Source organism: Muntiacus reevesi, chromosome 10 (genome assembly GCF_963930625.1).
Source record: "Muntiacus reevesi chromosome 10, mMunRee1.1, whole genome shotgun sequence".
NCBI classification, from domain to species: domain Eukaryota; kingdom Metazoa; phylum Chordata; class Mammalia; order Artiodactyla; family Cervidae; genus Muntiacus; species Muntiacus reevesi.
Genome location: NC_089258.1, coordinates 26,308,871 through 26,335,675, shown reverse-complemented (window position 1 = coordinate 26,335,675; position 26,805 = coordinate 26,308,871). Strand labels below are relative to the sequence as shown.

The 26,805-nt window shown below is 39.0% G+C and overlaps 1 protein-coding gene across 3 annotated transcripts in view; it reads right to left on the bottom strand.

Annotated features, from left to right (window-relative positions):
- Window positions 1-26,805, bottom strand: part of SLC44A1 (solute carrier family 44 member 1) — a 219,827-nt gene that overhangs the window by 128,190 nt on the left and 64,832 nt on the right. For all 3 annotated transcript variants that reach the window (XM_065946994.1, XM_065946996.1, XM_065946995.1), the window contains exons 2-3: window positions 25,376-25,465; window positions 15,543-15,685 (exon numbers count right to left, since the gene is read on the bottom strand). In XM_065946994.1, coding sequence (XP_065803066.1) covers window positions 15,543-15,685; window positions 25,376-25,465 — 233 coding nt within the window. The remainder of the gene's footprint in view (window positions 1-15,542; window positions 15,686-25,375; window positions 25,466-26,805) is intronic.

Here is a 26,805-nt window from a genome sequence, read left to right as displayed (position 1 = left end):
ATCCTTAATTAGGTGATAACAACTGTACACACATAAACCTTACTCAGATAATGAGTACACACTTTGGTCAGTACACTAACTGCCAGTATTTAAAAATCAGTAGATGACAGGTGCTACAGTCTGATTGTGTCCCCCCAAAATTCATACATTGAATTCTAATCTCCAAAAGTGACGGTCTTAGGAAGTAAAGGGGTCTTTGGGAAGTGACTGGATCATAAGGGTGCTTTATAAATTTCTGGCTTCTCTTGAAAAATTAATATCACTGAGCCCATGTACCCAAGTGTCAAGAATCAGTGAAAACCAATTAGCCACTTCTTCCTCTCCTTTATACAGGTACACGTATATAAAGTTCAAAGTGTCCAACATTCCCTGTTGTCTTATTCCCAAGCCACCTAAGTGACTAATAGTGTCTGCCTAAAGGCCTTTGAACTGCAACTTCTGGTAAAACCTCTGAGTTTCCCTTTCTGTCTTCAAAAGCCAGAAAGTTCATAGTTAAATTGGTGATCAACCTTAGTAACTACACTTAACCTAGATTTCTGGTCTAATCTCTTCCATAGTGTGGCACCTGATCTTTTACCTTCATTTAATTACCTTACAATGTACGTACTAATTCTGATCCTCTCAAATATTAATTTTATGAATGAGAATAATTTTTTAAAATGTTTGCCTCCCCTGAAGTTCTTGCCTGCTCCTTTGCTGTGTGATTTATACTATCAATCAAGTGCAATTCAACATCCTATTGGGATCTTTAACTGGTATTGCATTAAATCTATAAATTAACTTTGTTAGTATTGTCATCTTTACCATATTAAAACTACTCAACTAGAAGTAGGTTATATTTCTCTTATTATTTTTTATATATCTTGTAAGATTTTTAAATAAAATAATAATTTAATAAAATGTTATCTTTTTCATTACATTTTTGTCTACAGATAAAATAAACAGCTGAATTCAGTCGGGTATACGCTTTATAACCCATGATTTAAGCATCTCAAGATGTGATTTTCTTGAATCTCCTAAACCTTCAGGTTACAGTCCCTTGTCACTGACAGTGTTAGTCACTCCACCGACCTACACATACTTCACTTATCTCTTTTATATGATTTGTTAGACAGATAGTACAGTCCCTTGTCACTGACAAACAGTGTTAGTCGCTCTACTGACCTACACATACTTCACTTATCTCTTTTATATGATTTGCTGCAATTATTTATTTAAAACAATACAATAAAAACATGACATCCCTATTTTGTTTAATTTTAAATAGACTGCCACTACTAGAAACTCCATCAACTTCCTTCATGCCCTCAGACTTAAAATGAAATCTATTTTTGACAAACATGACAAGGTAATTCAATGGGGAAAATAGTTTTTTCAATAAGTGCTGCTCGAATAACTGGATTTTTATAAGGGAAAAACAAACAAACATACCTTGACCTCTTCACACTGTACACAAACATTAAACATAAGCTCTAAATAAAAAAACTTGTAGAAGAAAACAGAAAAAACATCTTCGTGACTTTGAGGTACAGTGATGATTCCTTATAACACAAAAGGCATGAACCATTAAATGACACATTTTCATGTGATGTTTTTAAAATTTATGTCATGGATAAATTCAACTTAAGCAAAATTAAAAACTTTTATTTGTCAAAAGATGCCGTTAAGAAAATTAAAAGGCAAATCTCATTTTAGAGAAATATTTACAGAACACTCCCAAGAAAGGTCTTTTATCTAGAATATATAAAGAACTCTCCATTTCTTAAAACAAACCAATTTATTTTAAAATGTGCAAATGATTTAAATAAATGTTTTGCAGAAGAAGATATATGGATGATCAACTGATACTTAAAAAAGTTGCTCAATGTCATCAGTCACTAGACATATAAGAATTAAAACCTCAGTAAGATACCACTACACATGTCCTAGAATAGTTAAGATTAAAGACTGATTACAAAGTGAGGAGATGGAGCAGCTGTAAATCTCTTCCTTTCCTAGTAAAACAGTTTGCTAATTTCTTATAAAGTTAAACATAGGCTCCTATGACTGCGAGTCATATGACTCAGCAAGACCAATCCTAGGTATCTACCTAAGAGTAATAAAATAGATCTTCACACAACATCATGTACACACATTTTCAAAAAACTTATTCACAATAGAAAAAAAACTAATTTAAAGCATGGAAAAACCCACATATCCAAAAACTGGTGAACAGATAAAGGCAAAACGCTACTGACAAGCGGAACTTCCCTGGTGGTCCAGTGGCTAAGACTCTGCACCCCCACGGCAGGGGCCCTGAGTTCAATCCCTGATTAGGGAACTAGATCCCATATGCTGCAGCTGAAGACTCTGCCTTGCCACGACTGAGACTGCTGGGAACCCAAATAAATAAATATTAAAAAAGTAAAATTATAGTGACAGAAAACAGATCAGTGGTTGTTGGAGGGCAAGGACTGTGGGGGCAGAAGAAGTATGGATTATGATAGAGGGCACATGACTGCATACAGTTACCAAAACCATACAATTAAAATGGGTAAATTATTATACGTTGTCGTACCTTATAAGACCATAATATACTTTAAATTTCATCGTGAAAAAGACATTTTACAAAATCCAACCTAAAGAGTCTGAGTGGGTAGTAACACATTTAACCTCTACTCAGGAAGAGGTCTGGACTTTGCCCTCGGCTTTTGAAAGATTGAATCTCTAAGCCTTGCAGGAGTGTCTTTATTTGCCTGAAATTTCAGTCATGACAGTCATAACAGTGTGCAGGCTGGAGGCAGGCCACACCAGATAAGATTTAAGGTAGAAGCTGACCACCCAGAGAAAGATTAGCAATGTCATGTAGACCAGGAGTTCTGGATCATATGGTATCAACCTGACCAGAGGGGCTGAAACTGCGTCAGCCACCTGGGCAATGAATCATGCTTGCGTAATGGAACCCTAATAAAATTTTGAAGACTGAAGCTTTCGTGAGCTTCCCAGCTGGCAACAGTTTCATGTATATTATCACAATCAACGCCAGGCAAGAAACATACCCTGACTCCAAACGGGGAGAACAACAGTAGAGCTTCTCTTGTTAGCTTCTCTTAAAATCTGTTCGCTTTTCCTAACAGTTTTGTAATAAACTATAATTGTAATAGATTTCAGCGAGTTCTGTGAGGTTTTCTGGAAAATAATCGAATCTAAGGTTGGTCTTGTGGACCCCTGAACTTGTACATAGTGTCAGAAGTAAGGGTGGTCATGCGTGAACCATGCATCTTCTAACTTCTCAGTTGCCCTCAACACTCACAACCAGATAAATATAAGTAGGTGGCAAATCGATGACTATAAAATTCACAGTTGAAATGTTTAATAATTACCTAAGCAAATTACAAAGGTCACACCTATAAGCCTATGTGAAAGTGAACAGTGAAAGCGTCACTCAGTCATGTCTGACTCTTTTCGATGCCATGGGCTATGGCCTGCCAGCCAGCCATGGACTGCCAGGCTCCTCTGTCCATGGAATTCTCCAGGTAAAAATACCGGAGTGGGTAGCCATTCCCCTATAAGCCTATATACAATGACAAAATGACAAAGAACCTTAGAGCTGCCTGGTTAACCTGGAACCAGCCCAAGGAGTAAGACTCTGTGTTAGCACGTGCAATCAGCTGATTAAATTAGACATGTCAAGTTCCAACCTAGGCAGGGAACAGACAGAGAAACCAACCACCCCTCCCTTTCCCAGGTGCATGCCTGTCATCTAATTCTGTTAAGTGGCTTTTTACTTCCTTATTTAGAATCTGCTCAACATTTCAACTTTCAAGTCCTAAATTTCCTATAGCAGCAACTGGATCTCTTCTTTCAAATTCCTAGCAGTATTATCGAGAGCAAGTATTATCCTAGAGATAGACGTTCACTAGCAATACAGACGTAACTTTGTAAAAGTGTTTTAGAAATTCAGGCTAAACAGTCTGCAGTCATGAAATGACAAAAAATATTTTCCAAAGATGCTCCATGAATTTGTTTTCTGAAAATGTAGTTATTGCTTTTATAACTTCTAACATTTTCCATGAGAGAAAAATGAAAAATTAGGGGGGAAAAGGGGCATAAATAATACAATAAATTTCCATAGAACACCATAAATGTTACTGTTTCCAAATGCTTGTAAACTTGTGGGCAAATGAGTGCACAAATGCAAGTTTAAGTGAAGTATCTATGTGGGTGTGCTCAGTCCCTCAGTTGTGTCCAACACTTTGTGACCCTATGGACTGAAGGGCTTCCTGCCCTTCTTGCCATGGGATTTCCCAGGCAAGAAAACTGGAGTGGGTTGTCATTTCCTCCACCAGGGGATCTTCATGACCCAGGGATCGAACCTGCGTCTCTTGCATTGGCAGGTAGGTTCTTTTATCACTGAGCCACCTGGGAAGCCCAGGTTATTTATCTAGGCTGTTCTTTTTCGTGCTGAGCCAAACCAGGACAGGTGGTAGGCTAATACTGGAGTCAGAGAGTACTTTACAGAAGGGCAGAGAGGAGAGTGCTTTCCCTCCAAACAAAGGCAAACTTATCAAATGCTCAAAGTATGTCCATTTGTCCAAAGTTATCCCTAAGTCTGGGAATGAGCAGATATCTACTGGGCTGCTCTTAATACCCTGGACACTCTGTAAACAAAACCTAGCACAGCAGACAAATGAACTACCTCTGTCCTGAGTCACCGCAACTCAGCAAGACAGAGCAGTGAGCTCTTTACTGTGTGAACGCGTTTCCACCAGGCTTCAGGCTGGCCTGCAGAGCTCCAACCTGTAGATGAGGTTCTTCAGCCAACAAGAACAGGTTGAGCACTCTAACTGGAATACCATCCTCACCACAGATGGGCGCCTAAAACTACCAGTTGGCTCAGAATGCATGTGACCGTCTATCATTGGCTCTCACCTGCCCCATTATCATTATGTGTGTCCTCCTTCCACAGATCTACTCTATCCAACTCCACCCTGCTAGAATGCAAGTCCTGCTTTGAATCCCCAACTCACCTAACTGGGGGTCTAAAACCCTTACTTTAAATGACTCTGTTCCTGAACCCCAAGTCATGGGCTGAGAGACTTGCCAACCCACATGGACAATCTAGAACCAAGGCGCAACCCTAACGAAGGGGAAGTCAGAGAGACTGAAGCATGAGAAGCTCTGACCCACGGCTGTTAAAGGAAAAGGACCAGGAGCCAGAGAATACAGGCTATAGAATACATAGGTTACCTCTAGAAGCTGAGAATGACCCCAGGCTGATAGCCAGCAAGGAAATGCAACCTCAACCTACAGCCACATGAAACCGAACTCGGTCAACAGCCTGAATGAGCTTGAAAGAAGATTGATTCCCAAGAGCCTCTAGTGAGGAACACAGCCCTGCCAAACCTTTGATTTCAGCCTAGTGAAACCTGGGGCAGGGAACCAGCTGAACCATGCTGTGAACAGAATTTGGATTTAGAGAACTTTGCTGTTTTAAGGCACTTCAGTTCAGTTCAGTCGCTCAGACGTGTCCAACTCTCTGTGACCCCATGAATCACAGCACACCAGGCCTCCCTGTCCATCACAAACTCCTGGAGTTTACTCAAACACATGTCCATTGAGTCGGTGATGCCATCCAGCCATCTCATCCTCTGTTGTCCCCTTCTCTTCCTGCCCCCAATCCCTCCCAGCATCAGGGTCTTTTCCAATGAGTCAACTCTTCTCATGAGGTGGCCAAAGTATCGGAGTTTCAGCTTCAGCATCAGTCCTTCCAATGCACACCCAGGACTGATCTCCTTTAGGATGGATTTGTTGGATCTCCTTGCAGTTCAAGGGACTCTCAAGAGTCTTCTCCAACACCACAGTTCAAAAGCATCAATTCTTCAGCGCTCAGCTTTCTTCACAGTCCAACTCTCATATCCATATATGACCACTGGAAAAACCATAGCCTTGACTAGACGGACTTTTGTTGGCAAAGTAATGTCTCTGCTTTTAAATATGCTGTCTAGGTTGGTCATAACTTTCCTTCCAAGGAGTAAGCGTCTTTTAATCTCATGGCTGCAATCACCATCTGCAGTGATTTTGGAGCCCCCCAAAATAAAGTCTGACACTGTTTCCACTGTTTCCCCATCTATTTCCCATGAAGTGATGGGACCAGATGCCATGATCTTAGTTTTCTGAATGTTGAGCTTTAAGCCAACTTTTTCACCCTCCTCTTTCACTTTCATCAAGAGGCTTTTTAGTTCCTCTTCACTTTCTGCCATAAGGGTGGTGTCATCTGCATATCTGAAGTTATTGATATTTCTCCCTGCAATCTTGATTCCAGCTTGTGCTTCATCTAGTCCAGTGCTTCTCAGGATGTACTCTGCATATAAGTTAAACAAGCAGGGTGACAATATACAGCCTTGACGTACTCCTTTTCCTACTTGGAACCAGTCTGTTGTTCCATGTCCAGTTCTGACTGTTGCTTCCTGACCTGCATATAGGTTTCTCAAAAGGCAGGTCAGATGGTCTGGTATGCCCATCTCTTACAGAATTTTCCACAGTTTATTGTGATCCACACAGTCAAAGGCTTTGGCATAGTCAATAAAGCAGAAATATATGTGTTTTTCTGGAACTCTCTTTCTTTCTCGATGATCCAGCGAATGTTGGCAATTTGATCTCTGGTTCCTCTGCCTTTTCTAAAACCAGCTTGAACATTTGGAAGGCACTTAGTTTATAGCAATTTGTTACAGAAGCAATAGAACTGAACACAGTGGTGGTCCCAGAGCTACCATCAAATGGCTTTCCTGTCCCCACCAGCCTGCAGTTAGGAACCAAAGAAACTGAAGTTACCCAGCTTTCAACATACAAAAGTTTCATAGAATGTCCCACATTGCACCATCATTGTGTCTGTGTATTTTGTCTTCCTCACTAGGATGCAAGCTCTTCAAAGACAGGGACTGTGAACGACCTTTTTTATTTAACTCTAATTTTTTTAAATTGTCCAAACAATATATATTGACTGTAGAAAACTTATGGAAAAAAGAAATAAATATAAAAGAAATTTTAAAAGATCCATAATTCAACAGTTAACCATACTATTAATATTTTCATGTCATTCTATACTTTGTACAAGTATTTTATATATATATATATATAAATCACAAGATATATACTGATTTAAAATTTTATCTTCCCCTTAATAGCATTATGTGGCTATTCCATGTCAATGGATGAAATTCTGTACCATCATTTTTACTGTTGCGTAGTATTCAGGCTGGGCCAGGTCCTTCTGTTATAACCTCTTTGGTACCCTTACATCTCACCTTCCATAACACTTTTGACAGCTGTAATAACATTTGTGATTATCTGATGATTTTAACTTTTCTCCACTAGACTGTAATTTCCATGAGATAAAAGTGTGCCTATTTTTATCAAGAGTATAATCTCCAAAGCTTAGCCCAAGAAATATAATTCATGAGTGAATTAAATTAACCAAATTTTTTTCAGCCATTTAGGTTGCTTCCTATTTTGTTATTCTTAATAAAGGTTTCTAGAACACAGTAGACTTTCAATAAACATTTGCTGAGGACTAATAAAATAATAGAATTTTAGAGACTGGTGAAGGATAGTCATTTAGTAGGCAGTAATATGATTTAAGTCATTGAGAGGAAGAGAAGTAAGTCTCAGTCATATAAACATGAAGAACTGTACAGAGCTGATAAAAGGATCCTCAAAGTGAGTATTCTGGCAAATTTTATCTTTACTTTTCTATTTTTTTCCAAACAGAGACAGGTATGCACGAACAACAAGGTTTGATAACTCTTTAAAAAATCTTCAAAAAAATAAATAAATAAATAAATAATCTTCAAAAAAATAATAAATAATCTTCAAAGAGGTATGTTTTATATTATAATTTTTTTTATAAAGTTCTTCCTAAAATATATGGATATATAGCATAGTATAGGCCCAGAAAGCTTGGCAATCTGCTCATGTGTAAAGAGTAAACACATTCTTCATATGGGTATAGTATTACTACAAATCCCCTACATAATAAATAAGACTTTATAAAAGTTAGTAAGCTTTATACGGTATTGTACATCAACCATGCTGCTCCTGCAGCTGCTCAGTCACTAAGTCGTGTCCGACTCTTCAAGACCCTGTGGACTATGTAGCCGGACAGGCTCCTCTGTCTATGAAAATTCCCAGGCAGGAATACTGGAATGGGTTGCCATTTCCTTCTCCAGGGGATCTTTCTGACCCAGGGACCGAACACACATCTCCTGCTTGGCTGGTGGATTCTTTACCACCGAGCCACCTGGGAAGACATCAACAATACTTCAATTTAAAAAAAAGAAAGAAACAAGGGGGAAAAAAACAGTTAATAACCTAGTTAGCAATCATGGGGTGGACTAAACTAGACACTAAGCCTACAGAATTCTGAGCTTTAGAGAAGGTAATCAGTGGCTGTTAAAGTCTGTTCTGTATTCATGTAGAGATTATAAAATTAGAGTTTCTTTAAAATAAGACCATTACCTGTTAAACAATCAATTATAGAAAGTAACATCAGTTTTAAACTGTTTTTCAATGAATATTTAAAGCATACAAATGGTAAAAAATGTCCAAATGTGAAATAAGTATAATGCATTTCATCATTAAAATTCATATTCTTTATCTGACAGAAAAAGAAACACATAAAGATTGCCTGCAAATTATTCAAAGCCTCTAGAGATTGTATAGGTATTTTGGTTCCTTTCAAAGTTTCTTTAGTTATAACTTTATTGATTTATATAACCTGTCCTTCTTTACATGTTGTAGTAAAAACTTCTTTCATCTTTAAATGCTGGAAGTGAGAGGCCCCAAAAGCAAAAAAGGTGAGAGAGGGAATCGCTGTGTAGCTTACCAGAGTGTAGCATATAATGCAAAGGGCACTAGACTAAGCCTGGAGTGGAAGGCTAGTCCTGATATCACTGCCTTCGTCAGTTCACTGACGTTTCCTAGACTCCAGTTTCTTCGCCTGTAAAATGAAGGGGCTCAGAGATCTCAAGGGCCCTTACAGCACGAACATTTTAAGCTGTGAATTTCTGGGAGATGAGACACTTAAAGAAAAGAATAAAAACTCACACTAGATACCCTGCTAAAGGTTACTGGCAAAATGCCCCTGATAGATTTTACTCACACATGCATGCCATCAACCTCCTAGGAAGCCTACTTCCTGTACATCTTGTTAACACTGATTTATCTGGAATCTGAGAGGCACTTTAGGACCACAGAGCCTTTATCAGCGATAGGGACTTTAATGGCTTCCTTAGAGAAAAGCCAAAAAGATAAAGAAGGAAGTTAGATTTGTGCAAAAAATACACCTTCAGAACCTCTGCGGAAAAATCAATATTGATAAGTGAGATATACTGGGAAAATTTCTCAGAGGAACAAAGAAAGTGGACCCTAAGCTGTGTGTTAGGATTGTCTGCAGAATGGAGAACAGAGTCCTATTAATAATAAAGTGCCTATATCAAATCAAAATGAGTAAAAGCAATTCCCTACATACCCTCACCTGGCTTTGTAATAGCCTATGTAGACTAAGAGCACTGTCACCTTGCCACAGCCTATCCCATCCCATCCCAAGCACCCATAAAAAGGGAGTATCCATGGTGAAAACACAATGCCTCCCCAGTCATCTTACCAGGGGTCAAAAGAGCAAGATGCTTTGCCCTGCACAGTCCTCATATATACTAATCCAGGTATCTCAGAACTAGAAGCATCTCTGCTTTATCCAATTTGGTATGGAAGATGAGGGCTTCTTTTCTAAGAACACTTTCTATAATAATAATGATTCTGTCTAAAAATTGACACATACACTCTAAGACTAGCTTTCTGGTTTTGAAAATGATAGGCAATGTAGAATGTGGCAGAAGAGATACGTTTTTTGGAATCATCAATCAGTTCAAAATAAATTATTACCACGTTAATCTTTTCTACCAAAAAAAAAAAAAAATTGGCTATAAGCCATGCCCATGCTTTATAGGACCATTACCACCAAAGCTCAGCTATAAATACAAACCACTTTCTTCTCTGGGCCTTCTTGGTGCTCACATGTATTTGATGTGATGCTTTAGGGAGGTGACCCACTAGATAATCTTAAAGATCCCTTTCATCTCTGGCACTTTATGGTTCTAAGATAAATGAGCTTTTCCAGGTTGACCCAGCCTCAGAGCCTTATTTATAGCATTGTTTCTATGCAGAAAAATTTTACACATCTCATCCAACTGACTTAAAAATTAACTTTGGGACATAATCCATTTGAAGTTGAAGCATTCCACTATCTCATAAAATATTGTCTGCCATGTTCCTACACATCTTTATTACTATAGTAAATACTATTTGGGGGAGAAAAGAACATATTAATTAAAATGATAAAAAATAAATAAAATACAAACTTTTTACTACAAAGAGAATTCTTATAAGTCATCTTAGCATCTTAAATTTTCTGGTTAGAATAGGTCAAAGACATCCTCTTTCTCATGTCTCTCTTGACTTACCTCCTTCCTATTTTCTTGTAATTCAACAAGCCCCTATGAGATAACTCGTGGGTACTGAAATTTGGGAGTCATACAAAGCATGGTGCCTCAGGGAGACAGAGCTGAGTGTGTGGCTTTCAGACTCTGGGAGGCCCTTAATTAGGGCCCTACCTCCTATAATTCAGAGTCCTCCCGTTAAATTTGGGTGGGATCTGTGACTTGCTTCTAACCAGTAGAATATGGCAAAGGGGAGGAGTTCTCACTTGCACAGTTACATTACATAATATTGTAACTTCCATCCTACTAACAGACTCTCTTATCTGTATCTCTCTGTACTGGCACCCTCTCCTGTTGGCTCTGAAGTAAGCTGCCCCTATGGAGAGGCCCATGGAGCAAGCGCTGAAGGTGGCCTTTGGCTGATAGCCAGTAAAGAGTTAAGGCTCTCGGCTTAACAATCATCGAGGAGTGTGTGCTTCCAACAGCCAGCTGAGCTTGGTAGGGGAACTCCCCTGGGAGAACCCCAGCTCTAATCAACACCTTGTGGCAACCTCGTGAAAGACTGAAGCAAGAGTCCAGCTAAGCCGCATCCAGATTCCTGACCCACAGGAACTGTGACGTAATAAGTGTCTCCTGTTGTAAGCCATTATGTTTATGGAAATATCGTTACCTAGCAACTGATCATTAATATAGGCAGATGAGTAGCACAACATAATTAGACAACAACTTAAAGGCAATAGAAATCCAATATAAAGTTCTGGGATAAAGGTAGCTTTAAAATATTCCATAGAGAGGGTATAAGTCCCATGTTCTTTCAAGAATTCAGATTGGAAGAGAGATAGAGACACAGCACAGAGGCTGAATCGGCTGAGTATCGTGGACAGAGGCACCACTGCAATGAGAAACAGTGAGGGGAGATTACAGAGGTACATGGGGTCGGGGTCACGCCAGGGCTGAGTGGGCTCATTTTCAACAGGTAATAATACAAAGGGAAAGGCTCTTGAGCAGGGAAATGACAGTAAAAAGGGCTTTAAAGAACTTAATCCTATCACAGTATAAAGGATGGAGAGGATTAGAGATAAGAAGACCAAGAATAGATGTGCTGGCATAACGGTGTTCAGGAGAGGCCAACAAACATATGGGGGGTGGGAGTGGGGGGTGGTTTCACACTCATGAATAATCAAAGGCATGCAAATTAAAACTATAAAATATCATTCTGTGGTTGAATCAAATTTGTACAAAAACTATTAATACTAGCAAAGATAAAGCAATCTCAGACACTGTCAGTGGGAATGTAAATAGAAAAGACTTTATGGAAAGACAGTCAGCAAAATGCATGAATAACCTTAAGATACCCAGATCCTCAGACTCTAATTCACTGAGAACATATTAAAAAATAAATAAGTTTATTTACCCATCCAACAAACATCTGAGTGTCTACTACATTCCAGGTACAGAGGATATTGCCATGAACAAAACAGACCTCACCTCTGCTTTCATGAAACTTAGAAGAGACAAACATTTAACAAATAAAGATGAAATAAATGTATAATTACACATATTACAGGGCACAGTGGAACTTAAATTACTAGCTTAAAAAATACCTTTCTGGGAAGTAACATTTATACTGAGATCTGAAAGATGAATAGAATTTAGCCACATGAAGAATAGGAGGATTATTTTTTCTGATAGGGAAAAAAACCAACATTCATGAAGGCAAGAAAGTTAGCCGTATTTGATATCTTAGAGGATTCATTCATTAACCTATTTAACAACTATGTATAGAGGCCCTAGTAAGTATCAGGTACTAGGTGCTAAGGATAAGGGATGGGAGAAAATGATCAAGGTCAAGACAAATCAGGTATAAAAAATCCTGTAGGAATGGAAGGGTGTGGTATTTATAATAAAGCCAAAGATGTATGTGTGAAAAAGGAGAAAATCAATACACTTGGCAGGAAAAAAAAACAGAGAGAGAGAATGGAGTATAGGTTCAGCTCAGTTCAGTTCAGTTTAGTCGCTCAGTCATGTCTGACTCTGTGCGACCCCATGGACTGCAGCACGCCCAGGCCTCCCTGTCCATCACCAACTCCTGGAGTTTACTCAAACTCATGTCCCTTGAGTCGGTGATGCCATCCAAACATCTCATTCTCTGTCATCCCCTTCTCCTCCCACCTTCAATCTTTCCCAGGGTCTTTTCAAATGAGTCAGTTCTTTGCATCAGGTGGCCAAAGTATTGGAGTTTCAGCTTCGGTATCAGTCCTTCCAATGAATATTCAGGACTGATTTCCTTTAGGATTGACTGGTTGGATCTCCTTGCAGTCCAAAGGACTCTCATAAACACAAAGACTGTCTATCTCCTTCCAAATCCAAATAGTATAGACTTACCTTAGAAACGTACATTCAAAACTGTACCATTCATTTATAAAATTACCATTTATAGATAGAAATAGGCTTCCCTGGTTGCTCAGATGGTAAAGAATCTGCCTACAATGCAGGAGATCCAGGTTCAATCCCTGGGTTAGGAAGATCTCCTAGAGAAGGCAATGGCTACCCACTCCAGTATTCTTGCCTAGAGAATTCCATGGACATAGGAGCCTGGCAGGCTACAGTCCATGGGGTTGCAAAGAGTGGATATGATGAGCGACCGTCACTTTCACTTTCATAGACAGAGATACTTAAATGGCTCAGGGCTAAAACGTTCATGGACAAAGAAGAAGTAGAGATCAAAAATAAATTTTAACATGGATACATAAGTTAAGGCATTGCTATACTTGAGGGATTACCCTATTATAGCTATCCATGAGTGTGTCCCAACTATGCTAAGCACTCAGGGAAAACGAACCATTTTTTTCAGAATAATAAGCAGGCTTTCTTTGCAAGAGGCCAAAAATGTACACAGAATAATCTGAGGATTTGAAATTAAAAACTGAGTTTGGGATTGACATGTACACACTGCTATATTTAGAATGGATAACCAACAAGGATCTACTGTATAGCACAGGGAACTCTGATCAGTATTATATAACAATCTAAATGGGAAAAGAATCTGAAAAAGAATAGATACAGGTCGATGTATAACAATCACTTTGCTATACACCTGAAACTAACACAACAATGTTAATCATCTGTGTGAATGTGTGTGTGTGTGTGTGTGCGTGCGTTCAATTGTGTCTGACTCTTTGTGACCCCATGGACTGTAGCCCATCAGGCTCCTCTCTGCATGGAATTTTCTAGGCAAGAATACTGGGGTAGATTGCCATTTCCTCCTCCAGGGCTCTTCCCACATCTCTTGTGCCTCCTACTCATTTATACTTCAATATAAAATAAAATATTTCTTAAAAGTTAACCAAATGAACCTCCAAAAGGTTCAGGATGAACTGACAATTACACAAACTTTATGATAAGAACATGCTTGGAGTTACTAGCACGTTAAAAGGGAGCCATAAAAATGATCATGACCTCATGTGAGCAGTAAACCCAAGAAACTAGAGTCCTTTTTCTCCTGTCTCCTCAATTACCCAAATGGTAATATCTTATGTTTGGTACATGTCACCAGCATTAAAGAGTATATAGTATTTGACACTACCTTCAAAAAAAAAAAAGATATGTAAAACTCTACTATTTTTGCACTTCTCTGTGAGTCTAAAACTGTTCCAAAATGAGAAGTAAAAACAAAATACATGGGTAGACTTGCTACAGTAAATAACACAAAGCCTAAAATTTGTGTTAATTTCATAAAGCAATCAAAAAGAAAGACAAATGAAATAATCCTCCAAATTACGCTCTCGAGTCCAATTTTCACTTCTGTCAAGAGAAAAGCTCATGGTCTGTCTTGGACAGTCCACTGCCCATCAGACTTCTGGGGAGGTCATTTCAATCTCTCTAAGCCTTTGCTACCCCCATCCCACAGGTTGGTATCATATACTTCTTGACTATTGCATTCTATACAAATATTCATTATTGCTATTTAAAATTCTTTATTTGAGCTGCATTATTCCTTCATTAAATGGAGAAATATCTCTTAAGATTAACTATTTGGATTTTTTCATGTTTTTCAATTTATCAAATTAATCTACTTTAGCCAGGGCCCAGATTTAACCAACATATTTATCTAACAATAAATAGAGTTATTATATCTCTCCAAATATTATAGAACTACAGTCTAAAAAATGTTTTTATTTGCATTAGCCTTCTCCTATAAAATTCACTAATGGAATTGGCTAACCTTAAAATTAGTTTGATTAATTCTAAACACCCGTCTTTATTTATTAAGTTAAGTCACTCAGTCGAGTCCGACTCTTTGTGACCCCGTGGACTGTAGCCCACCAGGTTCCTCCACCCATGGGATTCTCCAGGCAAGAATACTGGAGTGGGATGCCATTTCTAATAAAGTTTGATGGGCATAAATACACAGTTTGAACAAATATATTGACATCATACATACAACACATTTGATAAGATATCTTTTTTCCCCATAGACAGTAAAAATGAAATAATAGCTCTTTTGAAGAGAAGAGGTGATTAAGTCAGGAATTTCAAGAAATCCAAAACCTGAACCTTGAAAACCCGAAAGAAATTTCGAAGTCTGACAAAGAAAATATATCTTTTATAAAATTGGAAATAAGTGTGTACTTATAAATGAAGCACCACAAAATGTTTCACTATAACTTTACAGTGTCAAAATCCATTATCCCTCTGCCTTCCATCAAGTAGTCTTAGGAAGAAAAATATTATATTGTTTTCTGGGTTAAAAACTTCATGTACAGCCTAGAGGCTAATGGGAAAACAGAGTACAAGAGTAACTCTCTCAAATCACGCATTTACTCATTAAAACGTCAAGGTAGACCATTTTAACACAGCACCTAATTTTGTTTCCTGGTAAATGTATTTATAGACCAAAACCAGAAATGATTCAAGTGGACAGTTAAAAAAAAAAAAAAAAACCAACAGAAAGCATATAAAAATAATCTTCAGTAAGATATTATCTTTATAACAGTAAGAAAAGCAGGACGCCCCCTCCCCTTTCAAGTTCCCACAATGTTCACCATTCAGCCACAGTCTACTCACTTCCGATGGGTGTGGTCCATGCCACTGTTTGGTATTGCTTCCAACTCTGCATTTTTCTGCCCACAGATATTTCCATAGATGTCGTATCCTGATACTAGTCTTGCTGCTGCACCTGTTGCTACTGAAAAGCCACAAATAAATCCCTAGGGGAAAAAACAGAAAAAAACATACAAATAAACCATTTCAATAGCAACAGCCACTACTTGATACGATAATGAGCTTCTTTTGTCTGCTGAAGGGAACAAAGAGCTCTCTTTCCTTATTGCAAACACTATTCCACTGTTTTCCTTGGGTTTCACATAAGCTGTACAAAGAAGTCCACAGGGAAACACTATTTACTACAATAACAAAACAAATCTCAAGCTTTTACATCATAAGTATGTCTTTGCATTTTATAATAATAATAATAGCAGCTTCTTTGTACTGAACATCTGCTTGATGCCAGGATCTGTACCAGTTGCTCACCATACATTATCTCTAATCCTCATGATGGGGAAACTGAGGCCCAGAAAGGGTAAATAAGTCATCCAAGGCCATAGAAGCTAGTAAAAATCAGGGCATAAGACTCAAACCTAGCTTTCTTCATTCTTTAAATTTTTTTTAAAAAAATTTTATTTATTTGACTATACCGGATCTTAATTGTAGCATGTAGGATCTAGTTCCCTGACCAGGAATTGAAGCCGGGGCCCCCTGCATTGGAAGTTCGGAGTCTTAGCCCCGGACCACGAGGGAAGTCCCCATTCTTTAGTTTTATTTGGTTGTCAAAGAGTTCTATTAAATGAAGAATAGCAAGAGATGAAAGACAAAAATTCAAAGAACAATAGGTATGTGGGTTTCGAACTATCACTTCAGTACACACAACACTTCTGTTCTCTTCCTGCAATAAAGCTGTGTAGAAGCCAAAAAATTATTCGGTGAAGTACATTCATGCTCTGAATATTGGAGACTCAAGGACAGTGAGGCCCTGGGTCCATGTGACACAGAGGTCACTTCATTTCATGGGGATGTGCTTCACCACAGTGCCAATGGCAAATGGTACTCGCTTCAGAACTGCATCATGCTTGCCAAGTCAAGGATGCATTGATCAAAGCAAAGCAATAAACCCTACACTCAACTGCAGGCTACTGGGCATAAGAACAGGAAATAAGGTGAGTCACTATCAATAAACTGAAATGGGAGAAAACACAGAGGTTAAGATATATTCTTGCAATGTGGTCACTAAAAGATTGAGTTTCTGTTATCTTTAACAAAAGACACTAAGATTAATGGCTAACCTTTCCAATATAGTTCTTTAACAAGAGGCATCATAGAGTAATAGAAAGAGGATCCAGAAAGATCTGGATTCAAACTCTCACTCTACCATTTACAACCTATATAACCTTGATTCGTTTACCTTCTTAGATTGTTTCCTCCTCATCTCTGGAAAAAAGTAATATCAACTATTTCAGAGCCAAACGATGGGGCCTCCATGAGATAACGCATCTCTAACTTTTAGCTGGGTTTGTACACAGCAGGTAGTCAACATATTGTAGCTGCTAATGAAAAAGTCAGACTAAAGAAGTTGATAACAGTAATTGGAGATTAACCAAAAATCCCTTCAGTTCTAAATTTTGGGAAAAAATTTTCTAGGGGGTTGGGGGAAGTGAGAAATACTGTCAGTCATTTTGTCATTACAGAGAAACATTCAGACCACAATTACCATCTTCTTTCACTACTAGTCTAAAATAGCAGAGCCCTTACATAATTAAAAGGTTATGTTCTTCTTTCACTTTTTATAGAAATGTTCTTATGTTTGATAAGTACTTTGTGTTACAGATGGCCTTCAATGGTTTCTGAAGTCCCTTTATGACTATTTTTAACAGCACTGTTGGAAATGTACACGTGTGTGCTTTTGTGCATGTGTGTGTTTGTGCTTTTTAGTTATAGACCACCTCATATCCTTCTGGGAGGTAGGCAGAGTATAAATTATAAATGTTTCATATATATGGTAAAATGGGACACTGACATATTTTCACATGGGCCATCTAAACTTCTTAGTAGCTTCCCAAAGCATTAGAGTGGAGAGGGTGAAAAGCTGTAGGAGGGAAAGGGGAATAGGAAGCTAATGAGAGAGAGAGAGACCACGACTGTTATCCTGGAGATGTCCCATATGGCACAAGCAGTGACAATGGAGAGCTAGGCCAAATATAATTAAAAAGACAATCTCCTTTTTTAAAAAAATTGTGAAACCTAAATGCAGGAAGCAATATAGTTTCAGATGAGAAAAAAAATGTACATGAAATTACAATAGGGTGAGAGAAACTTTGCAGAATGTACTCTATAATTCAATAGCTCCAGGAGGCAGGTGGGGTATTATTTAGCAGAAGGAAATCACATTAATGAAGCAAGTTGTAAGGGGGATAAGGAAAGCTTCTATACACCTATAGTAGGGTGCAATCACTAGAGAGAAAGGAAGTCTATTTGCAAGGAACAGAATCATGGTTAAGATCTTAAAATGACTGAGCTACTGAAGTGCTTTCAGAACTGCTATTTCAAGAGAGAGTGAGAAGGAGCAGACAAATCTAATCACAAATAGGAGGTGACTCAAATCAGATAAAGAAACCAGGGATGGTAGATCACAGGCAAGACCTGGCAACTAATAAGTGCCTATTGCCTATGTGGGAGAAAAACAATTTGCTAATTAATGGACTGTGTTCATTTCCCCTTCACATCACAAGCTTAGCTCAATTTAAGTAAGAGTTTTGGCTTAGTTTCACTCACTCTTAGTCAAAAAAAAGGATACGTTTCATTTCACAAGCAATGTTTGAATTTCACACATGGAGCCTTTACCACACCACTGAGCAAGGCAGAGGTCTTAGCTTTGCTCTGAAGAAAAAATAAAAGGTCAACAAAACATGCATGAGGGGTGGGGAGGGAGTATGAATATGGCATTGTGTTTCAAGATCAAAAGACTTTAGGCTTACAGCCTTCTCCCAGGGATTAATGAAAATATATCCAGAATTTTTTCTCAAAGACTACCTCTCTTACCTCAAACAACACTTGGAGTCAGTCTGCTAGTAACTAACTTGTCAAACCTTAGAGTAACACTTGGCTTCTGTTCCTCCTTTTCCAAGAACTCTGAGACCAGGAGGCTATTAGGACCCAGCAAACAGTATAGGATTAGAAAGTCTGATGCAGAACTAATACTTACGCAAACAAATTTCAAAAATAAATTTAAAGGCTTTGACAATCTGCCAGATCTTGGGATTTCTTTAAAGTTTAGTGGGATATATTACTCTAAGAAAGAGGAAAGAAGGAAAAAACAAGAATGGTTGGAAGTCTAGGAAATATCAAGTTCACCCTGAAAGAACTGAGATGTTCTCAAAAGAAAAAAATATTAATGGGGCATGAGGGAGCAAAAATCAGAGAGGTTATTTCATGGGCAGCCTGAGCAATTAAAAAAACATAGACAAAGAATATGTACTGAATGAATGAGACCTGAAACCAGCTGCAAATACTCATGACCCCAGGTAAGTCACTTTATTATTTTAAATTCTCTGAGCCTCAGTCTCTTTACCTGCCACTAGGAATGAATTAGATTAATCTCAAAAGTCCTTTCCAATTCCAAAATTTTATGATTCTAAGGAAAACTATTAATCGAAACAGAGTAAATATTTTTAGGCTATACTTTCAGGGAGAAGTATGGGCCCTCCGATCCACTGTAATGACTAAGCATGTAGTATGTGGGGGTGGCGAAGAAGAGTAGATTAAAAGTAAATGGATTTAACTATACATTTAAAAATAGTCAAAATAATAAATTTTAAGTTACATATGTATGTGTGTGTGTGTGCGCTCAGTTGCTCAGTGGTGTCTGACTCTTTTGCAACCCCATGGACTGTAGCCTGCCAGGCTCCTCTGTCCATGGGATTTTCCAGGAAAGAATACTGGAGTGGGTTGTCATTTCCTTCTCCAGGGGATCTTTCCAACCCAGAGACGGAACTGGCGCCTCCTGTGTCTCCTGCATTAGAAGTGGATTCTTTACCGCTGAGCTACCAGGGAAAACGAAGTTATGTATACTTTACCACAATAATAAAAAAAGAAAGAAAAAAAGAAAATCCAAAGGATCTAACAGAAAGCAGGCAGTCATTTGGATCAGGTGACCTTAAGGTAATTTCTGGCATGCTGTTTTCCTATTCTATGATCCTGGCAAAGCACAGCCCATCACACAGGTGACTAAATACTCCAGTGAGTCTTTCCCTTTGTGCTGCCTGCTCCACAATAGTTAATGAGGTAGAAACACTACGCTCCGAGCACTAGACTAAGACTATAATATAAAAAAGGTCCTTGAAAGCAGTCTGAAGGGACGACCTATGCAATAATGGCCCTAAAATTCAGCTCTAGTCCAGATCGTTCTTCAAAATTCCAACTCTGTATTTCTAATTGCTTCTCTCTACCCACACACCCTACAAGTCCACAACTCAGTTCCTTCCACATTTCCCCAAACCACTTTCCATTCTGGCATATGCCCCATCTCCATTAGAAGCACCATTTCTGACTAGACTGCTAAGATACAGAGGGAGAGGACTCTTGCTTTCTAACTCTGCACTAGAGAAAGCAGTAATGATAAGCTCTTTGCTCAAAGAGTCTGAAATATTGAGGAGGCAACATTTAACTGGCAGGTGAGGTTACTGTGTTCTACAGGTCCATGTTCTCAACAGCAGCTTCTGTTGTTCCCAATTCCAGGCAACAGAGAAGGGACTGTCACCTAGAGGCCTTGCCTTCCTCCTCTTCTCTCCTGGGTTCAATGCTGCCACCATGTAATCTTAGACAAGTTATTTAACATATCCCTGTGCCCCCTTATCTATAAAATGGGAATGATGATAACCAGAGTAGCATTGAGCAGTTGTGAAAATTAAATTTGTGTCGAGTGCAGAGAAGAGTACCCGGTCCAGAGTAAGCAGCAATAATGATTAGGAATAAGTTGTATGAGTTGTCTGTATCTTCTGTCTTTCAAAGTATGTACTCCTTTTAGGACCCTCTTCTTTTATATATATATATATACACACACACACATATACATATATATATATAATTTTATTTATTTATTTTTGGCTGTGCTGGGTCTTCATTGCTGTGAGGGCTTTTCTCTAATTTCGGAAAATAGGAGCTAGTTTCCAGTTGCGATGCTCGGGCTTCTCACTGGGGTAGCTTTTCTTGTTGTGGAACACAGGCTCTAGGGCATGTGGGCTTCAGTAGTTGAGGCACGTGGGCTCAGTAGTTGTAGCACATGGGCTTAGCTGCTCCGTAGCATGTGGGATCTTCCCAGATCAGGGATCGAACCTGCATCTCCAGTATTGGCAGGCAGATTCTTCATGACTGAGACACTAGGGGAGCCCCAGCTTCCTCTTTACCCTGACTTTTGTGGTACGATGATCTGGGCAGATTTGGCCCAAGTGAATCTCTTTTCTCTCCTCTTTTCACATATACCTCTCCTTGGAACAGAATGAAGTCAGCCTAACCAAGGTGGGAAGAACCTTGAGCTCACGTGGCCCAAGCTTCATTCCACAAGCCATGCTTATTGAGGACTTCTTTACTGGTAATCAAGTGACTGCTTGGCTACTAAGAGTTGTAGTTTGTTTCTCCATCCTACTCTTGCTCCTTCATGTGCCCAGAAACTGTGGTTTGGAACCTACTAGGAGCTGGAGTAGGATCTGAGCTAAAAAAGCTTATACTGAACCCCTAACACAAGAATCCCTTAGTCATCCCACTTGCCTGCAACACTGATGACATCAAACATTATCGATCCCACTTCTTCTGTATGTCTCCTGCTCTCTTTTGCTACTTCTTTATTTCAGGTTTTTCACCTGTTATTTGGACTTATCTGAACCACTGCATCAGCCTCCAAAGTGGTGGCCTGAAATCTCTTCCCCCTTTACAATGGCTTCACATTTACACTGGTTACCAGGGCCATCTTTCTAAACCCAGTCATATCATTTATTGCTTAAAACTGCAATAGTTTGTCAGTGCCTACAACAGTGGGTCTCAACCCCGGCTGAATATTAGAATCAAAGAGATTAAATCAGATTCAATGGGGTGGGGTCCAGAAATGAGTATTTTTTATTTTAATCCCAGCAAATTCTAATATGCAGTTAGTGTTGAGAACCACTTGTTTACTACCTTATTGGAAAATAGAAATTAAGAGGTACAATTCAACATGTAATTTTTTAGAACAGGGTAAGCATATATCCAATAATTTCAAAATATTGAATAAGCGCCAATCTAGGAGATGATAACAAAGACTGACAGAAATTTACTTTAAAAAATATCTTAAGTTCTAGACAATTCAAGCATGGAAAATATTTTAAAAGTAAGAGAAGAAACAAAAGAGAAGTACACGTATTTATGATGAGATGAACATGTGTAAATAAAAAGATTTAGTGGTGAAGATGAGTGAAAGATGACAAGATCTTAAAATATTTCAGAACTAGAGAGTAGATACCAAGGAGTGAGCAAAGAACTGCAAGTAAGAGCAGTGAGTAAAGATATGGTTTGAATGATAGGCTGTAAGAGGATTGAGAAAGAAAATGCCTATAAAAGCAGAAGCAACTGGCCACTAAATGAAAAGAACATAGGGCAGAAAATTCTAGTTCCTTTTCTATTTTTGCCTCTCATGGGCAGCAGTATATTCTTACATAAGCTAATGTTCACTATACTTTGCCTGTAAACTGGGGATAAAACTCATTTTATAGGGTAATTGGGAGAATTTAGTGAGATAAATATATATATGATAGCATCAAGCCCATGATAATGCTCAAAAAATATTTGTTGAATGTTTCTCTTAAAGGTACTACAGAATGAAATCTAAAGACAAAAATGAAATGCAACTCTTAAAAAACATACAAGGCTTCCCTGGTGACTCAGTCGGTAAAGAACTCATCTGCAATGCAGGAGACCACCTGCAATGCAGGAAACCCATGTTCCATCCCTGGGTGGGTAAGATCCCCTGGAAAAGGAAATGGCAAGCTACTCCAGTATTCTTGCCTGGGAAATCCCATGGCCAGAGAAGTCTGGCGAGTTAACAGTCAACAGGGTCACAAGAGTCAGATAAGGCTTAGTGACTAAACCGCCATCACCAAAAAAATACAAAACAAACATTCAGCAGACAAAAAAAATTGTCTACTGTTGTGCCAGTAAGGTGGGCAGAACTTTGAGACTTCTCCAGTTTCCACATGGTAAAATTTGATGTTAGCTCTACTCCAAGGAATGGTAATCCATAAAAAGAAACATTCCAAAGCAAATAACACTATGCCTGCATTTAAAAGTACACACAGTGGGTCTTAATTACCACCACACTGAAATCAACATTATATTAATTACCACTGCATTAAAACATTTCCGTAAACAAATAGCTCCTGACTCTCCAGTCACTCCCAAATCAGCCTATTAACATTAGTGATTGCACTTTCCTGAGCTATTTTAGAACAGAAATTCAAAAGCACTTTGGGAGGTAGGTACATATTTTTATAAACATAATTTTGAAAGGTCAGCTGCTATTTGTCTCAGAGTGAAACTCAGGAGGCAGGGAGAGGTTGTGGACTAGTTCTGTTAGCAAAGAATGTCTCCTCCATCCCTGAATGCTGCATTTCAGTTCCTACTTCGTTAAACTAAGTAGACTCTTGAACAATATCTTACAAGTTCTAAGTTAGGAAATGAGTAATTCTGATATTTTCTAAATATCCTAGATTTGGTGAAACTGAGCCATCTATTATTTTTAAAACTAACACTCTTTATTTTACTGAATGTGTTGTATCTCATCAAAGTTCCCTGTTTTCTTTTCCTTGGTTCAGAAGCTTGGACTGGTGTCCACACTTCTGCCCATTAGCCATGAAAAGGGTTGTTCTGTAACTCTCAAATGATGTTTGTGAGGTGGGCAGCTGCAGAGAGACACAGAATAAGATTACCTAAAAAGTAGTAATAATGAAAAATAATAAGATTCCTTAAAAAAAAAAAAGGTATGGGGAAAAGATTAAATACACTCACACTTGAGTGGGAAAAAAAAAGCATGCCAAAGGTAGTAGATCATGGCATCTGGCCCTATCACTTCATGGCAAATAGATGGAGAAACAATGGAAACAGTGACAGACTTCGTTCTGGGGGGCTCCAAAATCACTGCAGATGGTGACTGCAGCCATGAAATTAAAAGATGCTTGCTCCTTGGAAGAAAAGCCATGACCAACCTAGACAGCATATTAAAAAGCAGAGACATTACTTTGCCAACAAAGGTCCGTCTAGTCAAAGCTATGGTTTTTCCAGTAGTCATGTATGGGTGTAAGGGATGGACTGTAATGAAAGCTGAGCACTGAAGAATTGATGCTTTTGAACTGTGGTGTTGGAGAAGACTCTTGAGAGTCCCTTGGACTGCAAGGAGATCCAACCAGTCCATCCTAAAGGAAATCAGTCCTGGGTGTTCATTGGAAGGACTGATGCTGAAGCTGAAACTCCAATACTTTGGCCACTTGATGCGAAGAGTTGACTCATTTGAAAAGACCCTGATGCTGGGAAAGATTGAAGGCGGGAGAAGGGGACAACAGAGGATGAAGTAGATGGTTGGATGGCATCACCGACTTGATGGACATGAGTTTGAGCAATCTTTGGGAGTTGGTGATAGACACGGAAGCCTGGCATGCTGCAGTCCGTAGGGTTGCAAAGAGTCAAACATGACTGAGCGACTGAACTGAACTGAACTGAACTGAAGGTAGCATAATTGTGTTTCAAGTTGCAAAGACTAAGAAAGAGAGAACAATACTGTCTGCGCAATTCCCTCGAGGGAGAAACAAGGTGACAGAAAAGAGCACTGGCCTGGAAGGTAAGAGACTGGGCTCTGTTCCCGGCTCTGCCATTAAGTAGTGTGGCCTCGAGATGGTCACTTTCATCTCTGTGGTCTCATGTTCTTGATGTGTGTAATGAGGGTGATGGACCAGACGAGGATTTCTAAGTACTTTCTAGCTTGAAATATCAGCTAGCTCTAAAAGGGCTGCTTTCTACCTCTTGTCCAGCCCAGTACACCGGCAGTGACACTGAAGTCCCTGAAGCCTGTGTGGAAACTCCTGCAGAGCAGACTGGGGATGCAATGTGAATAAACACAGCCCAACACTTTGCACCAGGGACTCTGCTCATCCATCCTCCATATCCATTGGAAAATCACCAGCTCCCGTGATCCCCGATTAGAAATGCCACTTAGTCCCATAGGCACAGCAGGCAGCAGGAGCCTAGTATGGGTAGAAGGAGGAAGAGGCAGGGAGCAACCGGCCGCCCCTCTAAGAACTAAAAAAACAGTCACAACAGGGAGCACTGTAGATATCATCTAGCAAAACCTCTAATTTTATAGAAAGGCACACCAAGTCCCTGAAAGAAACTGACTGGCAAAAAAAATAACCATCAGGACTGTGTGACTGGGTTGAATAAACACTCAGGACTCGGATTCCACTGCTCTGCTCACCACCTGCATCAAGCTTAGAGTTCATGGATATTTATGTCAAAGGTTTTCTGGCTTTCTGAAATGATCTAGTCAAAGAGAGAGTTTCAATTATTCCTTAATTTTGATCTCAGTTCTCATGCAAACCAAAAAGACAAGAAAAAAAAGTCAAGGGGTACCAATACCACTTAACTGTACGGGGGAAAAAAATAACCTAACTCTATGGTAACCTAGAACTTCCAGTTATAAGCAATTCAAGAGGGATTATTCATTTACAAATATAAATAAATATCTAAATAACAAGTGCCCTCTCCAAACCAACTCCCCATCATCCCCTTGAATCATGGGTTCATGTTCTGAGGATCTGTGAGCTTCTTACCATCCCAATGCAGAAGAGGATGAAAAGCAGCAGCCACGGTATGTCTGTGCAGCTACGGTCCTCCAGTGGCTTCCATTCTCGCTTGGAGCTCTAATTGAAAAGACAAAATAAGAGAGTGGTAAATGTGAATTTTAGCTGAAGTGAGGAAGGCACAAACATAACACTGATCTAAAACCCTGAACCTTTAAGATGCAAGTCAAATATCTGTCAGTTTTCTGTGAATTTTATCCTAATACCCATCTCTCTTCCTGGCCAGGATTGATTTAGTGCTTTGTTGGTACCTCTGTTAGAGCAGTTAGCATGCTCAATTACTACCACTGAGATGTGTCCCTAGCAGAATGTGAGCTTTGCATGAGAAGGACCACTGCTCATTTCCCAGCATCTAACACAAAGCCTGAGGGTTCGTGGTATGTGGTCAGTACAGACTTTTTAAAATGAATAAACAAATTCTTCCAATGTCAGTCTTAGTGGTAGCTTTTTCTTTGTGTGACTTTTGCCAGACTTAAAAATGTAGAACATGCTTTTCTACATGTTCTCATCTAGGAAGGAAGTTGAGTAAAATGAATTTCTATTGAAGGCTTGGGAAACTTATGGAAAAAGTTCTGCAAAAAGAAGCCCAGGGCCTCCAGTGGTTTCCATGACAAGATACAGGAAGCAATCTAGAAGGCTTGTCAGAAGGAAGGACACTAGCAGAAGGAAGCTGGAGATAAGGGAACCCTCTAGTATAATTAGTATTTAGAGTTCAAGAATGAGGACCCAGGGACTTTCCTGGTGGATAAGACTTCATGCCTTCAATGCAGGGGACCTGGGTTCCATCCCTGGTTGGGGAACTAAGATTCTACATACCACAATTAAGTCCACATGCCACAATTAGAGAAGCCTGCGCTGTTCCAAAAAAGAACCAGTGCAACCAAAATAAATACTAAAAATTTTTGATTAAAAAAAGAAAAAAAACCCTAAAAAAAAAAGAGTGGGGACACAGTTCTCAATTAAGTTTGCTTAGCTTTTCCTCCATCTAAAAAACAATAATTTTTAACTTTGACAAACTGATGAAAGCTACAGATCCTTTTCTTAGGAGATAAGCATGTAGCTGCATAATTTTCTCAAAAAGTTTAGGGAATTCAGACCCTAGGGTACAAAACTCAACTTTAAAACATCTGCCTATTGATGTTAAGAGCAAAAATTTGGAGCTACAACCACTCCTTCCTGACCCCTAAATGCTAACCAGACAAATGCCTTTTCAGTGCCTTAGACTCTGAGTTGTTCAACAGCGACAACAAAAACCCCACCACCCTTAATAGCTTGTTCCCAAACACCCACACAAGAAAACAAGAGCACTAGTTAGTCATGGGAAAAAACCTTACCCTCAGACTCGAACTAGCATTAAAAACCAAGAGGGAGTAGGCAGTTTTTTCCAGAGGAATGTAGCA